Source organism: Aspergillus multicolor (genome assembly GCF_047715735.1).
Source record: "Aspergillus multicolor strain CBS 133.54 unplaced genomic scaffold BDW74scaffold_3, whole genome shotgun sequence".
Lineage (NCBI taxonomy): Eukaryota > Fungi > Ascomycota > Eurotiomycetes > Eurotiales > Aspergillaceae > Aspergillus > Aspergillus multicolor.
In genome coordinates, this window is record NW_027395954.1 from 1,369,007 (window position 1) to 1,382,484 (window position 13,478).

General features: G+C 51.7%; 8 protein-coding genes across 8 annotated transcripts; 4 read left to right on the forward strand and 4 right to left on the reverse strand.

Annotated features, from left to right (window-relative positions):
* Positions 1-484: 484 nt before the first annotated feature.
* On the reverse strand, positions 485-1,054 carry BDW74DRAFT_146211 (uncharacterized protein; the record flags this gene model as incomplete). The annotated part of the gene is made up of 1 exon (XM_073723302.1): positions 485-1,054. A coding segment is annotated over one exon (277 nt), but the record flags the coding sequence as incomplete, so codon positions are not given.
* A 266-nt stretch (positions 1,055-1,320) lies between these two features.
* Positions 1,321-1,818, forward strand: BDW74DRAFT_78956 (uncharacterized protein). The gene has a single exon (XM_073733736.1). The coding sequence runs from the start codon at positions 1,423-1,425 to the stop codon at positions 1,771-1,773; it is 351 nt and encodes a 116-aa protein (XP_073587950.1). The 5' UTR covers positions 1,321-1,422; the 3' UTR covers positions 1,774-1,818.
* Positions 1,819-2,982: 1,164 nt separating this feature from the next.
* BDW74DRAFT_78959 (uncharacterized protein) lies at positions 2,983-4,611 on the forward strand (the record flags this gene model as incomplete). The annotated part of the gene is made up of 3 exons (XM_073733737.1): positions 2,983-3,841; positions 3,911-4,117; positions 4,183-4,611. The coding sequence occupies exons 1-3, from the start codon at positions 3,134-3,136 to the stop codon at positions 4,609-4,611; spliced, it is 1,344 nt and encodes a 447-aa protein (XP_073587951.1). The 5' UTR covers positions 2,983-3,133.
* Positions 4,612-4,875: 264 nt separating this feature from the next.
* On the forward strand, positions 4,876-5,566 carry BDW74DRAFT_78984 (uncharacterized protein). The gene has a single exon (XM_073733738.1). It carries the CDS (start codon positions 5,012-5,014, stop codon positions 5,447-5,449), a length of 438 nt encoding a protein of 145 aa, XP_073587952.1. The 5' UTR covers positions 4,876-5,011; the 3' UTR covers positions 5,450-5,566.
* A 685-nt stretch (positions 5,567-6,251) lies between these two features.
* Positions 6,252-7,691, reverse strand: BDW74DRAFT_174430 (bZIP transcription factor; the record flags this gene model as incomplete). Its single annotated transcript, XM_073728029.1, has 2 exons — positions 6,252-7,474; positions 7,571-7,691. The coding sequence occupies 2 exons, from the start codon at positions 7,689-7,691 to the stop codon at positions 6,252-6,254; spliced, it is 1,344 nt and encodes a 447-aa protein (XP_073587953.1).
* A 1,516-nt stretch (positions 7,692-9,207) lies between these two features.
* Positions 9,208-9,990, forward strand: BDW74DRAFT_174431 (uncharacterized protein; the record flags this gene model as incomplete). Its single annotated transcript, XM_073728030.1, has 1 exon — positions 9,208-9,990. One exon carries the CDS (start codon positions 9,208-9,210, stop codon positions 9,988-9,990), a length of 783 nt encoding a protein of 260 aa, XP_073587954.1.
* Positions 9,991-10,398: 408 nt separating this feature from the next.
* On the reverse strand, positions 10,399-11,105 carry BDW74DRAFT_146215 (uncharacterized protein). Its single transcript, XM_073723303.1, has 2 exons — positions 10,776-11,105; positions 10,399-10,686 (listed from the first exon to the last, which is right to left on the reverse strand). The coding sequence occupies exons 1-2, from the start codon at positions 11,009-11,011 to the stop codon at positions 10,512-10,514; spliced, it is 411 nt and encodes a 136-aa protein (XP_073587955.1). The 5' UTR covers positions 11,012-11,105; the 3' UTR covers positions 10,399-10,511.
* A 1,180-nt stretch (positions 11,106-12,285) lies between these two features.
* Positions 12,286-12,960, reverse strand: BDW74DRAFT_174432 (uncharacterized protein; the record flags this gene model as incomplete). The annotated part of the gene is made up of 1 exon (XM_073728031.1): positions 12,286-12,960. The coding sequence occupies one exon, from the start codon at positions 12,958-12,960 to the stop codon at positions 12,286-12,288; it is 675 nt and encodes a 224-aa protein (XP_073587956.1).
* Between the last annotated feature and the right edge of the window lie 518 nt (positions 12,961-13,478).

The following is a 13,478-nucleotide window of genomic DNA, read 5'->3' on the forward strand; positions in this document are numbered from 1 at the left end:
CGACCTACAAATAATGCTGGAGCTTACTTGGCTACATACAGTACAGTATTCAGTAGTGTTTTGTACAGCTCCAGCTAGCTAATCAGCTGTATCAAACTGCACTTGATCCGGTGACACGGGGATCTCTACTTGGAAGATTGACCGAGCGGAGCCCGGCCACTGACATCTCGAGTACATCATGCCAACCATTGACAGCCACGAGCTGCATTGCTCCCCAGGTACAAGGATGGACACTTAGTAATCTAGGTGAGCGATTTCTGGAATGTTTATTTCAATACCTCTCAACCCTGGCCGTGGTCATATTCTGGCCATAAATTGCTATCGCGTCAAGCTTACTCTTCTAGATTGAGGCAAAAATGTGGTGGCGCCTATCGATAACTCGAAACGTGGGACAGCGCGATATCCGCTGCAGTGGGTTCGCCGAGGTTTAGCCCATCATTGAAAGAAAGCTTTGTTCACTCAACTAGGTACTCCGGATTATACTCTGAGTTCAGGCATCGGCAAGCTCCGTTGATAGCCAGCAAGCAAGCTGTTATGGAATCATCTCCCTGCTCGTTGCTTCTATTCGCAGGCCGATTCCTAAGGTTAGCTGTGAGCTGATGAGCTTGTGCGTGCGACGTTGCGGTGCTCTTCGGTAGCATCGGCCTCGGATCGAGCAGCGTTACCTGACCATACCGTTACAACGGCCTGTGCCTTAGCTCAGCAGCCGCACCAGTATCCCGATTGTGCTCATGTGGATTCGATTTTGCTCTCGATCGCGATGCCTTGACTCGGAATCTAGTGCAACAGAGACACAAATGCTCGAGTCTGGGCGACTCTGAAGCTCGACATTCGGGAGGTCTGACGGACCTCATAGTTACCGTACAGTACAGAGTTAGTCAGCATCACCAGTGCTTCGGGAACTCCGGTGGGGCGGACTCGACAGTCTCGACTCTCGACTGGACAGCTCCAACAGATCAGCTGAAAAGTTCTAGCTGCGACCTTGCATATCGCAAGCGATAAGAGCCTATAAAGAACGCCAGCAAGAGGAACTGCAGTTGCCGATGGTGTCATCTCACTCTGATGCGTTCCAGCCGGCTAAAGAGTCAAACGCCAGGTGCGACGGTGCCCCTCCCCCTCCTCCAACACGCAGCAGCTCTCCCCAGCTCCAAAATCCTTCTGAGCTTCCATGGACCATGGACGGTGGACCATCGCTGGAGCTCCAACCTCCAACTTTGAAATTTCAGCTTAGCTCCGCGCCACTTGGTTCCTTATTGCCGTGGTGGGGAGCGCTTAGTCACCAGCTCAACGATAAGTTCGATAAGAGCTACTCGTGGCAAGCCTGCGGAGATCCCCCAACTACGGAGTAGGCGCCTATCATCCCTGATTCCTGACCGGCTTCCAAAATTGAGGCTATTCATCCGTGGATCATTGAATGTTGGAATGATAAAGGGGGCGAGTCTGCCCCATGGAACTACTTTCGAGGTGAAAGCGGCCCCCGGGCTCCGGACTCTCGAGTTACGACGGCCGAGAAGTGGTTGCTTGCTAGTGTGCCTCGGGATCACACTACTACCGGTTGGTATGGCCCTCAGTCCACTGCACTGTGCACAAGAGGGGTTGATGCCCAATTCGTCCTTCAGCGGAACAGCGCTGCTTGCCGTGTCTTCCGCATCAAATTTGGAGAAGTCACACCGGAGCTCTGCCCTTGCTTGTGTTCTGCTCACCGACCACCTACGCTGGAAGATTCACAGGCTCATCCCGGTGTACCTCTACTTCAGCCTGCTGGTTGGCTGAACGGATGGCCGTTTTGTAGCAACCTCTGACAGTTTAGACTTCTGACCACGCAAACGAGACAAGGCACTCACCGACACATCCTTAAAGTTTCAGTGTCGTGGGAAGAAAGTATCATTTTCGGCTCGCTGCGGATAAGGTTCCCATGTAATACTTGGCCAAAGTACTCGAGAAATGACAAAGTCAAACGGCTGGATGCAGCGAACAATGCCGCCTTGAACAATCCTTGATATGGGTCCAGGTTGCTGCAGGTCGGATGTTTCTGGCAGGCACAATGCCGCCCCAGCTTTGCCAAGCGAATGGGGAAACTGCGGGTTTTTTTTATCTGGCGTCAACCTCCCAGGACCGACCTCGCTGTGACTAGTTACCTTTCCGGGTTGGCTGCAGGGGCAAAGTACTGTGATTGGAGACAATGTCGACCGTAGGTTATGCGCGATCCAGCGGGCTGGAGCGCATTGCAGTATCCCACTCAATTCGCAGATGTTGCTGGATTGAACCCCATCCGAAGTATGGGGATGGTCAATTACTACCATCCAACCGCTGGAGACCCCGGATCATTCAAACAACCGTTGATATGCCAGCTGCCAGCTACCCCGTGCCAGCTCGATACTATCCTGTCAGAACGGCAGTAGCCCCTTCAACGTTGATCATGCGATTGGAAGTTCGGAGTCAATTCCGGACACATGAGTCGTAGCTTGAGTTCGGAACGAGTCCCGTTGGAGTCGATGCACGAATGAACGCGGGGAAGAGCGTAAGATTGACGAGTACACGATTCATCACTGTTCCAAGAAAACCATTGCATGGTTGTTCATTACGGTCTCTTCTTCGTCAAGCTGTCTTGAGGGCCATTATTTGTCGATGTACTTGTTATCCGAACGTGTGGCGTCACTGCGTCATCGGATGCGGGAAATCCAGGCACGACAACGTTCAGCCTGCAGACTGGGGAAAGCGGAGAGTCTACGTCGATCATCAAATCGATTATACAGCGCATTCCGAACGATCTAGCTAAAGCAAAGAAGACCGTGCACGACCAATCGTCGGCTGCGCAATAGAAAGGCATTGCCGTCTTAACCGCGATGTCCCCGAAGTCCGCATCCGAAGAGGGTCCGCTGGGGCAAGTGTGTGGTTTACCCCAGATCCGACGAGGCTTGGTGGGTTCCGATTTGATTTCCATGACCTCAGTAACTCATCGTCATCGATCAGGATAAAAGGTCGGCGGTCTCCCCTGTCGCATTCCTCTAGCACATCCCCTTCCGTTCACCAAAGAGCATATAGAACGGCCGAGGCACCAATTGGCACCGGCACACCCTCGCGACCACATAGAGCACTACATAGACGACCAATACTCGGATTTGACCCCGCAATGACCTCCTCGACAAAGCCGAAGCCTTTTCACGTCGCCATTGTCGGCGGTGGAATTGCTGGCTTGACTCTGGCTATCGCCCTTCACCACCGCGACATCTCCGTCAAAATCTACGAGCAAGCCCATGCGTTTGCCGAGGTCGGCGCTGGCGTCTCCTTCGGCCCTAATGCTGTCGAGGCAATGAAGCTTTGCCACGGCGGAATCCACGACGCATTCAAGAAAGTCTGTACGCGGAACCTGTGGCCCGAGAAGGAGAAGGTGTGGTTCGACTACCTGGACGGATACACGCATAACGAGGACGAGTACAACGCAGCCTCGGGTGGGAAAGAGAGCAAGAGGCAGAACATTGCATTCACAATCACGAATAGTATTGGGCAAACGGGCGTCCACCGCGCTCATTTCCTGGACGAGCTGGTCAAATTGGTGCCGGAGGAGATTGCGCAATTCAACAAGCGTCTCGAAAACATCACAGAACGGGAGAGCGACGGTAAGCTCGTGCTGAAGTTTGCGGATGGAGGGGAAGACGAAGCGGATGTGGTTATTGGATGCGATGGTATCAAGTCCAGGGTGAGGCAGATTCTTGTAGGGGAGGACCATCCCTCTGCGCATCCATCGTTCACGCACAAGTATGCCTACCGCGGGCTGGTCCCGATGGACAAGGCGATTGAGGCAATTGGAGAGGAACTCGCGTCCAATTCTTGCATGCACGTACGTTTTCCTTCCTCAGACCTGGTCTACCTTTTACTCCAGACACCGAAACTAGGCTAACCCTACCAGATGGGCCCCGACAACCACATGCTCACATTTCCCGTGAACGGCGGCAAAACCCTCAACATCGTGGCCTTCCACACAACACCCGACCCCTGGTCCGACTACACCCGCCTAACCCGCGACGGCACGCGCGAAGAAGCCCTCCGCGACTTCGCCGGCTACGGGCCCAACGTCACCAAGCTCCTCAAGCTCTGCGAGTCCAAGCTCAGCATCGTACGTCCCTCTTCCCCTCTCTCTCCTCCCTCTAGCGCAACCACACTAACACCCACCCACAACAGTGGGCAATCTTCGACCTAGGCATCCACCCCGTCCCAACCTTCCACAAACGCCGCCTCGCCATCTCCGGCGACGCCGCCCACGCCACATCCCCGCATCACGGCGCTGGCGCAGGCTTCTGCCTCGAGGACACGGCCGTCCTCGCAACGCTCCTCGCCGACTCGCGCGTGCAATCCCACTCCGACCTCGAGACTGTCCTTGCCGTCTTTGACGCTGCCCGCCGCGAGCGCACGCAGTGGCTTGTGCAAAGTAGTCGGTTTATTGGCGACTGCTATGAGTGGCGCGCTGAGGGGGTGGGAAGGGACTTCAAGAAGATTGAGGAGGCGATTAATTCGCGGAATGCAGTGATCACGGATGTTGATGTTAGGGGGATGTGTGAGGAGGCGAGGGAGATGTTGGGGAGGAGGTTGGAGGGGCGGGCGTCGCTTTAGGTTGGTAGAATTGAGGTGGTGTTGTTCCGGGTTAGGGCTACGATAGCTGGGGTCTTTCCTAATTTCTTCTGTTGTGTTTGCTTTTTGTGTTCGATTTATGCATAGATTGCTTTGGCTAGAATAGAGCATCGTTTTAGATGAGAATAGAGACCACTTTTGACCTCGCTATCTACTCGAGATCATATAGTAGTGCTTGTAAAGCCTGGGGCCTACGCGGCATAAACCCAGGAGGTAGATGCGGAGCGGAGAACGTAGCCCTAACTCTCAGCGATGCCCTAACATGTAGCGAGTTGTAGACAAGGACCGCGATTGGACACCTCTAAGAATCCAGGAAAAATGGAGTACCGGATGCATAGATAAGAATTATACGGTATGCTCTGCCAACAAGGAAAAGAAACACATGGATATAGATACATTGAAGCTCGTGTCCCTGACAACTCAAGAGGCCTTATTTGCGCCTACTCTGATTCTGCAATTGACGTTGTTCTCTTTCCGGAATTGCAGTATGCACTCGGTGCAAATAAGAACAGAGTGCTTCAATACCACCGCACCCGCGCTGATAAAGGTGCCAAGAAAGTCCACATCAAAAGCCCGCACTGAAAGCCGTCTGGCCTTCAAGAAAACAGAAACTGCCGCACCTCGGCGCCTGGATGCTATCCAGCAAATATCGGACGTTCGGCTTGCCAATAAGCGGGGTTATCTTGAGGTCTTGGCCACGATGGACCTGAGAGTGAAAGCCATCAGCAAGGTTATGGTATGTTCGTGCGTCACAGTCTTGCACGCAGCACCCATCCTGGCTTTTTTTCTCGCTCTGGTACTGTCTCAGGGCGGTGCGTAAGCCTCCATCGACAGAGGTGCCACGTGCTTTGGATCAGGATCAGGCGTTGGTTACGGATCTCAGGCTCCCAATCGACTAGGGCTATTTCGGAGTGCCTCATCTTTGGGAGGATCACACACTCCAAGCTGCGCAGCATGACGGGATAGGGGGCCTCCGTAACTGCTAAATAGTGTCTTGTCGCGTTTCAGCGCGTAAATGTTGACTGCGAAGACGACTCGGGCGGGGGAGCTGATTTTAACCGGGCAAACGACCCATTCTTGTTCCGGCTCTGGTGTCCTTGATGCTGTGTGGTACCTCCCAGTAAAGTGAATAAACGCCGATTTGATTTGTGTGGAGCATTCCCAGGAGCTCGCAAATACATATATGCAGCGACGGGTTTCTGTGCTTTTGAATACGGTAGTTTTGTCGAGATTGTAAGAGGCGAACAGAGACCCGAGCTTCGTAACAAGGGTGAGATAACCGCACTTCGATCCAGGTCATCAATCACTCGTCTTGTTAGTACTTGTTGTTATCACCAAACCTTGAACCCGCAGCGGTAAATGCGCCGAAGACACGATCGGTCTCATCTCGCGTATGAGCCCCTTGGGGCCAGCCTCTCAGGCGGACCAACTTGGAGTCCAGTTGAGTTGAAGGGAGAAGACCAGTTGCCGACCGTAGATGAGAGGATTCGGTGTTTTCAGTTCGGGTAATTCGGGTGCAGGAGCTCAGAAGCGTGCCATGGGAACCTGGCAGAGATCGAGGGATCGAGAGAGAGGCTTGGCCTAGGAAGGAACTGGGAGCAAAAAGTGAGCGAGTGGGCGATTTAAAGCTCAACCACATCAAGTTCAGGTTCCCCTCTGACACTCCGCCACCACTCTGTCTGCCGCACTAGTTCTCCGTCCTCACCACCGAGCAAACTCCAATACTTCTTCACGAACCACTCCTGAGCCTCCCAGCTCCGCAGGTCCCATGGGGTCCCACTGGACGCTTTCCCAGCAGCGGAATTTCGGTCCTTCTGCCCAATGCCTGCGCTTCCCCAGCAAATTAATCCGGCAAGGCTATCATGGAAGAATTCATCCTCATCATACTCACCCTGACGGGTAACGAGGTTGTTCCGTAGAGTAGGGGATGGATAGATATCCATCATAGGATGATGACTGATGGTGATTTGCTCCTTGGTTGGTCTCAAGTCGTGCTTGACTTTGGATCTGAAGTTCTTCTGGACGGCGGAAATCACGTTGGATTTAGTCAATGGATCTGCTGCTGAGGCATCCGCACGGAAGAAGAGGGATGTGGAGTCATCGCAACAGATGATGTCCATGGTCAGGCCGACATGTTCCACGACCGAAAACATTGCAGTCAGAGTGCAGTGCTGGTCGACGCGGAGGTTATTCACATATGGGTCTGCTATCGGCACGGTCGTGAGCACCTTGAGTTGGCGAGGGTTGGCGGAGAAAGGGCCGCCAGACTGTATAGTGAAGTGTGGGTTGGAGCAGCTGCAGTCGACAGTGGTCGTCCAGGCCAAGCTTGGCCGGTGGTTGACGCCGCTTCTCAGAGTGATAGGATTTTTGTTGGTCACCTCGACCAGAGTCGTTGAGGTGACTGGCTGTGAAGTATGATCTATGTTACGAGGGCATATTGTGTTGTCTGGAGGCTTGCTTCCTGTTTGTGGATCGAATGCCGGCGGATACCATAAGGTCTCATCCAACAGAGGCAGCGAGCTAGGGTCCCATACTCCGGAGAAAGACGTGGCATCTAATACTGGGGCATACAGACTAGGGTCCCACAAGCTTGAATCCAACGGAATATTACCTGAATGTGGAGCAAGATGTGGATGGTTTGTTGCAGCTGTAGGTAAACCAACGGACACATCTAGAGCGGATGGAGGAGTAGCCGGTAAGGCATCACCACTTTGAGATGTAGAAGACAATGCAACCACTCCAGACAAGCCCTGACCAGTAGGCAGTGTGTTTGAGGTGGGATGGTCCTGTGCAGCAGACGCAGCAAGCGCTTCGAGATGTTCCATGCGCTGCCGGAGTTTCTCCCCTAGTCCAAGAGTCAGCACTCCTAGCGCAGATTACCAGGACCAGGACTATCTAGCTATAAGCTGACAAGGTGGTAGTAAACTGGTGTTCCACATACGATATTTCTTTTGAGCCTGGATATTCTGCTGCCGCCGCTTCTCCGGGTCGCGGCGGGCAGGCTTACGCTTCTGGGTGCCGGCGCTTTCGCTCGGCTGTTGTTTGCGAGTTCTGGGCGGCATTATATGTATCTGAGCAATCAAATATGTAAGCGGCGTCGATAAGATAGATAGACGCGACTGACAGGAGAAATGGAGGTGCAGAGAGAAGCAATGGCTGAAGTCAGCCACGAGAACAGAGAGCCCGCTAGGCCCAAAGCGAAACAGCGGGTCCCTCCCCATCAGGCTAGCGTCATCTGCCCCAGCTGCTGCCATCAGATCGGCCCCACGGCTCTACTCCATTCTCATTCTTCTGGTTCACCGTTCTCTATAGCATCTCCAGGATTATCGGAGTACTTGAGAAGACAACCTAATTAAACCTTGGACGTTGCTACAGAAGAGCCCAAGCAGCTCATATACCGAGGCTGAACGCTTGTCAAAGCCCCTATGCTTCGCGTTGTCCCGCAACGCTTCATCGCCAAAGAACTCAACAGGTGAAACAACAGGCAGGTTCGAGGTCTTGCTTCGTCGTATAGCCCCAAATGGTGCTAAGTAAATAGAGACGGGTTGACGACAATTGTTTGACTGCCGGACCTCCTCTGAAATGTTATGTTAAGTTAGTATATAATGTTTTATACCTATATCGAAAAACGTCTGCTACTCTCTTTTACCACTAAGAAGAGGCATCACAAATAAACGTCAAATCGAACGTTTAAACGAGGCTTTTGCTATGGTCTACTCTTGTGCTCTAAATGCTGAAAAGTTTCAACCAGCATTGTCCGGCTCTCATAAACATTGTCTGTTCCCCAAGAAGCAGATTCTGCCATGGGCTGGCTATGCCAATGGTGCTATTATTTCCCAATTGCTTCGAATATGAGCCTTTCATCCCGTCTACATCCCCTAATCGCCATGAGGTGCGGAGCGTGGCTATTATTGACGTTGAGCCAGTTGCCTCCAAAATCCAAGAAGCCGTCAAGATGGATGACCATTCTTCCGTCAAGCCGCTTATTTCTTGCCGTCGTATCGAATCAAATCGGGGCAGTCCTTTTTGATGTCGGGAAGCAATGTACTATCTCAAGCTAATTCTCTCAACTACAATAGTCCCTGAACCATTCTCAATAACACAGCTAAGAACAAAGCCTAGGCATTGGGAACCTTGTCTGAACGCAACAATGCGTTGATTCCGCAGAGTGCCATTGATAGAAGTAAATTGTACAATATAGACAACAAGAACAAAAGCTGTAGTCCGGTTGTCATAGCTCTGAGATTCGGTGCTTTGCACCTGGGCATGCAAGGTCCCTGCCCAGTTTGTTGTCTACCAAATGATTAGCTTTTCTGACCATTCTTTGTCCCCCCACTTTCTTCTCTTTTCAACTACCTAATCAGCCCTCGGCACGACCCGCGAAAGACTCTTGCCCATTCCTCGGCCGCGAACCTCAGAGGGTATCTTAATTCACCTGATAAGTCCAGCAAAGATCCGCTTTTCTCAATTGATAGGTTAGTATCAGCGCGCTGACATCGCCATATTGCAGCCCTCCGATGCTACAGCAACACAACACCCACCCAAGACGACCCTCTCCACCCGCTCTGGACATTAAACATGGAGATCATCCAAGCGAACGAAGCCTTCAAAAGAACCGACCAAGGTCTCAAATTTTCCCATGTCAAGTACCTCGTCAAATACGAGGGAGGTCTATACTACGGCAAATGGAATGATCGTCATGAGCCTCCTACGGCCTTCTCACAGCTCGATGACATCAAGAAGGTCAAAACTGAAGACAGGGGCCCAAATATTAGTCCAGGATGGTCCCAGATCTACATCAAGACGCCGCCAGTACTTGCATATGTTCAGAGGTCCGAAGCCGACCTCGAAGAAGATATCCGGCGCGAGGTTTCCGTCTGTGAGATACTGAAGCAGAACCCGCACCGGAACATTGCTATTTACTACGGCTGTCAGGAGCTGAACGGACGTGTATCAGGACTCTGCTTCAAGAGGTATGCGTCAACGCTCGAGGAGCAAGTTAACCCAGGACACCTGAACAAAGACGCATTCCGCTCCTCTCGTATTGTCGATGATACTGTGATAGCCGCTTTGCCTGGGATTCTGGCCGGCATCGAGCATCTACACTCCCTAGGCCTTGTGCACAACGACATCAACCCCTCGAACATCATGCTTGATGAAGACGACACGCCTGTCCTGATCGATTTTGGGAGCTGTCGGTATGTTGGCGAGTCGTTACGTGGCACGGGAGCTGGAAGAACACCATACTGGTATGATCCAGCAGTTGAGATTGCGGAATCCCAGAACGATTTGGATGCGTATGATGAAATCAGGAGGTGGTTAATTGGCGATGCGAAGGAAGAGTTCTTGTTCACGTCCTAGGATCACTATCCTGCATGGCGAATCTGAATCTAGTGGCATGGCGGCGTACCGGATCTCTCACGGTTGCATTGGAGGGATTCAATCGCTGCCTGTGTTGTATGTATGTGGAATTTTGATATGTCTCCAAAAATGCTTAGTATCATGCTGCAACCATGGCTCCGAATTGATAACTTTCATGGGCGACTTTGACACATGCTACATCTAGCCATGCACCTACATAAATTTTACTTACCTATACTGCCTCGTTACATCGTGACGATTTGCTGTTGCTTCAGTAGACGAGCCAGGTAGGCGAACGTCAATCCTGCCCCCAATCCCGCCCCGCACAAGCTACGTCACATCTGCGGTCCTCAGCAAAGCCCAGTCTCACCGACCTACATCTTCATCCCTCGAGCACATCCAACACAATGAGCCCCCTCAAGGCCACCCTACCCCTCCTCCTGATCACAGCATCCACAACTCAAGCCCAGCACTACCTCGGCTGCTATCTACACTCCGACACCCTCACACACACCAGCCGCTCAGTCTTCCAATCCGTCGGATTGTGCAGGACGCAATGTACACAGCGCGGTGACACAATACTGACGCTTACCAATAACACAGAGTGCTACTGCGGTAGTATTTTCCCGGATTCGTGGGATGAAGTGGATGGCCGGGCTTGTCATTTGCGGTGTCCAGGGTATCCGGTTGATGAGTGTATGGTTCCCCTGCTGAGAAACTTTTGATGTGTGGTGTTTGATCTGTTTTATTTGCGGCTGGGGGCTAATCCTCATGGGTACGAGTAGGTGGGGGGTATGATACGCTCAGCTATTATGCTCTTGGACCGGAGGGGACGGGAACGGGGACAATGTGCTCTTTTACAATGGCGCCGACGAGTTGGCCTGGGGAGAGAATAGGCTTGGATAACAAGCAATGACTTTGATTGATGAACATATAACTTCTGATTAGGCCGGGACTGAAACGCCCAGCTCAAGACGAGATGAAGGAAAATGAACAGGGAAAGAGATAGATGACATGACATAGACGCAGACACTTTTTAGTTCCCGCACATGCGAGATATTATACACGAACATTCAGCAATGCGAAAAATAAAGAAAAAATGTTGGAAATCCGTACAAGATGGGGGAAGAAAAAAGACAAGCAACCTATTCACTCACCACACAAAAAGAGCATTGTATCAGTTGATAATGTATCAGGGCTGCTGAATGATAGATTGCGAAGCATGGCAAGAACAAACGAGCCCTTCGGAGATGGGCAACGCCATGAATGTCCGGAAACGCGCATAGATATGAGTTCTTCGTGTTTTGAAGGTATCAAACCCCTAGGGGAAGGCGCTAATCTCAGACCTCGCTGTAAAATCAAAATAATCCAGATGAGCCATATCTTGCCCGACAGTCTGCGTTACTAAGGGTCGAGCATGATGATCTCACCGTCCCCTCCAACGGCTCGCTTCATAATGTCCTGGACGTCTTCCGGAATGTTCCAGGCTTCTTGCAGTCGAGACTCAACAATCCACTTCGGTTTCTCAGGCTGCCCGACGCCTCGGTAGCATAGCGGCAGAATGGGTGTCAGATGCTCACCATGCAAGTAGTTGAGACAGATGTCGAAATCTCTTACCCACTCCATCAATTCAATGGATCCTCCCGTGCCACACATATCCGCACTTGGTGCCAGTCTCAGTCTCAGATGCTCCAGGTTTGGCATTCTCAGCACCGCATTCGCCATTGGTGCGAGGATCGGGTGAAACATCTCAGGATCTGGTTGCACTCTCCACAAGTGTCCTGGATGATCTCCATCCTCTTCCAAGTTGTGGCAACCGGGGTAGATTTTCTTTGCGTCTTTGGGGTTAAAGAGAGAACTAGAGTCTGGATCCGATCCGGGGTCCAGCAGCGGAGACTGCGGACTGAGAGCTCCCCACACATCGGCTTCATCGGGTATACCGGTGTATAACCATCAACCATCGTAGGTGATGAGTGGGAAATCAACGTGGATGACCTTCAAGTGGGCGAGAACGCTTTCATTGATGCTATCACATACCCCCCATAAAGCGGGAGAAATAGGCCACGTCTCACCAAGATATAGCTTTCGAAGCCTCCGCTGCGCTAGTTTGAATATTGCCCGGTTCAGAGAGTCGCCGTGTGGATAGTTTGGGTCATGAGCTAACGCAGTCTGATAACTGTGGTTTTGCGGCGTCTCTTTTCTCATCTCGATGTGAAGGGTTTCAAGAGCATGCAGTGTAGGTGCCTCCAACGCCTGTGCTAAAGCATTCCGATGCTCCGCCGCAAGAGCCTTGTGTCAGCGTTGGATTACCGGAAATATAACAAGAGTCAAGTACCGAATGTTGGGCAAAGTGTTGAGAATCGTACCAACGGTAGTCGGGTGGATGCGTCGACCAGTACAAGAGAAGTGCAGTGAGGTGATGCGAGGCAGGTTAGGAAGTGTAGGCATTCCAATGTCCACGCCCCCGGGCAAGGTGAGGCTATGCTCCGGGTACGACCAACGATCTACTCGTGACTCTTCAGCAAATGGGTTTTGTTCCCCAGATATGCTTGCCTTGGCGGAAAGAACTAGGCGCATTCCCACCGGACCTTGGTCATGGTCCCAAAGAGACAGCTCGGCCCAGAGCTCCTTGAGTCCTCTTGCAAAAGCGGTTATGTTTGCCTGATGTTCGCTTGGTCGCTCGAAGCAGTTCTCTCGAATCTTGCGGTAGGTCGGTAGGTCAATCTGGTAGAAAAGCTCTTTGACCAGCTTCTTGCGCTCCGGGCGTGTGTCGAAGATCTGCCTGAAGAGCACGAAGTTATTGCTGCTGACCTTAAAAGCCGCAAATATATAACGCTCAACAACGAATTGCCAGCTCTTTGAGACAGCTGCGTACCGCGAGAGTTTCTGACTGCGCGGTGTGTTGTATGGTTCGGTGGCCCAAAGGCTCTGGCTGGACTTGGGCACACGTGGTTCTGAGTCCCGGTCCATTCAATCTTGGGTGTCGGAGAGATGGGAAACGATGAGGTTCAGGATCTCATTGCTGAGGACCTGTAGCGACATTCTGCTGGAAGTGCCGTCAGATGTCACCAGTGGGGACGAAGAACAACAAAGAGCAAGAGCGTATTGATGAATAAGACACAAAAAGGTCCAGGCTGAGCTATGCCGAGGAAGGCTTGAAGCAGAAGGAGTTGAGAAAATAAAGACGTATCGAGGAATGTGGGCAAGAGTTAAAGAAATTTATGAAATAGTTTCAGGAGTGAGGAGAAGTGATGAAGAGTGTTGCTCGGGTGCGCGGACATCCTTCTGGGAATTACGCACCAAACACACTTTTACGACCACTGCCGAGTGCTCTCATTAATTATTATTCCTCTGTTATCCCTCTCTTGTATTATAAGGATTGGCGAATTCCTTATCGGCCTTTATGTTCTAGCAGGGTGTTAACAGTAACAAATTGCAGAGGTCTACAAACAACTAGAGATTGTCTATGTGTCAACAGATACTCAGTA

Excerpts from the sequence above, each read along its gene's own strand:
- BDW74DRAFT_78984 (XM_073733738.1), top strand. The coding sequence starts at position 5,012 with ATGGATATAGATACATTGAAGCTCGTGTCCCTGACAACTCAAGAGGCC.
- BDW74DRAFT_146215 (XM_073723303.1), bottom strand. The coding sequence starts at position 11,011 with ATGTCATGTCATCTATCTCTTTCCCTGTTCATTTTCCTTCATCTCGTC. Across the intron at positions 10,687-10,775 it reads GAGCGTATCATACCCCCCAC|ACTCATCAACCGGATACCCT; the intron begins CTACTCGTACCC and ends GGGGAACCATAC.
- BDW74DRAFT_78956 (XM_073733736.1), top strand. The coding sequence starts at position 1,423 with ATGATAAAGGGGGCGAGTCTGCCCCATGGAACTACTTTCGAGGTGAAA.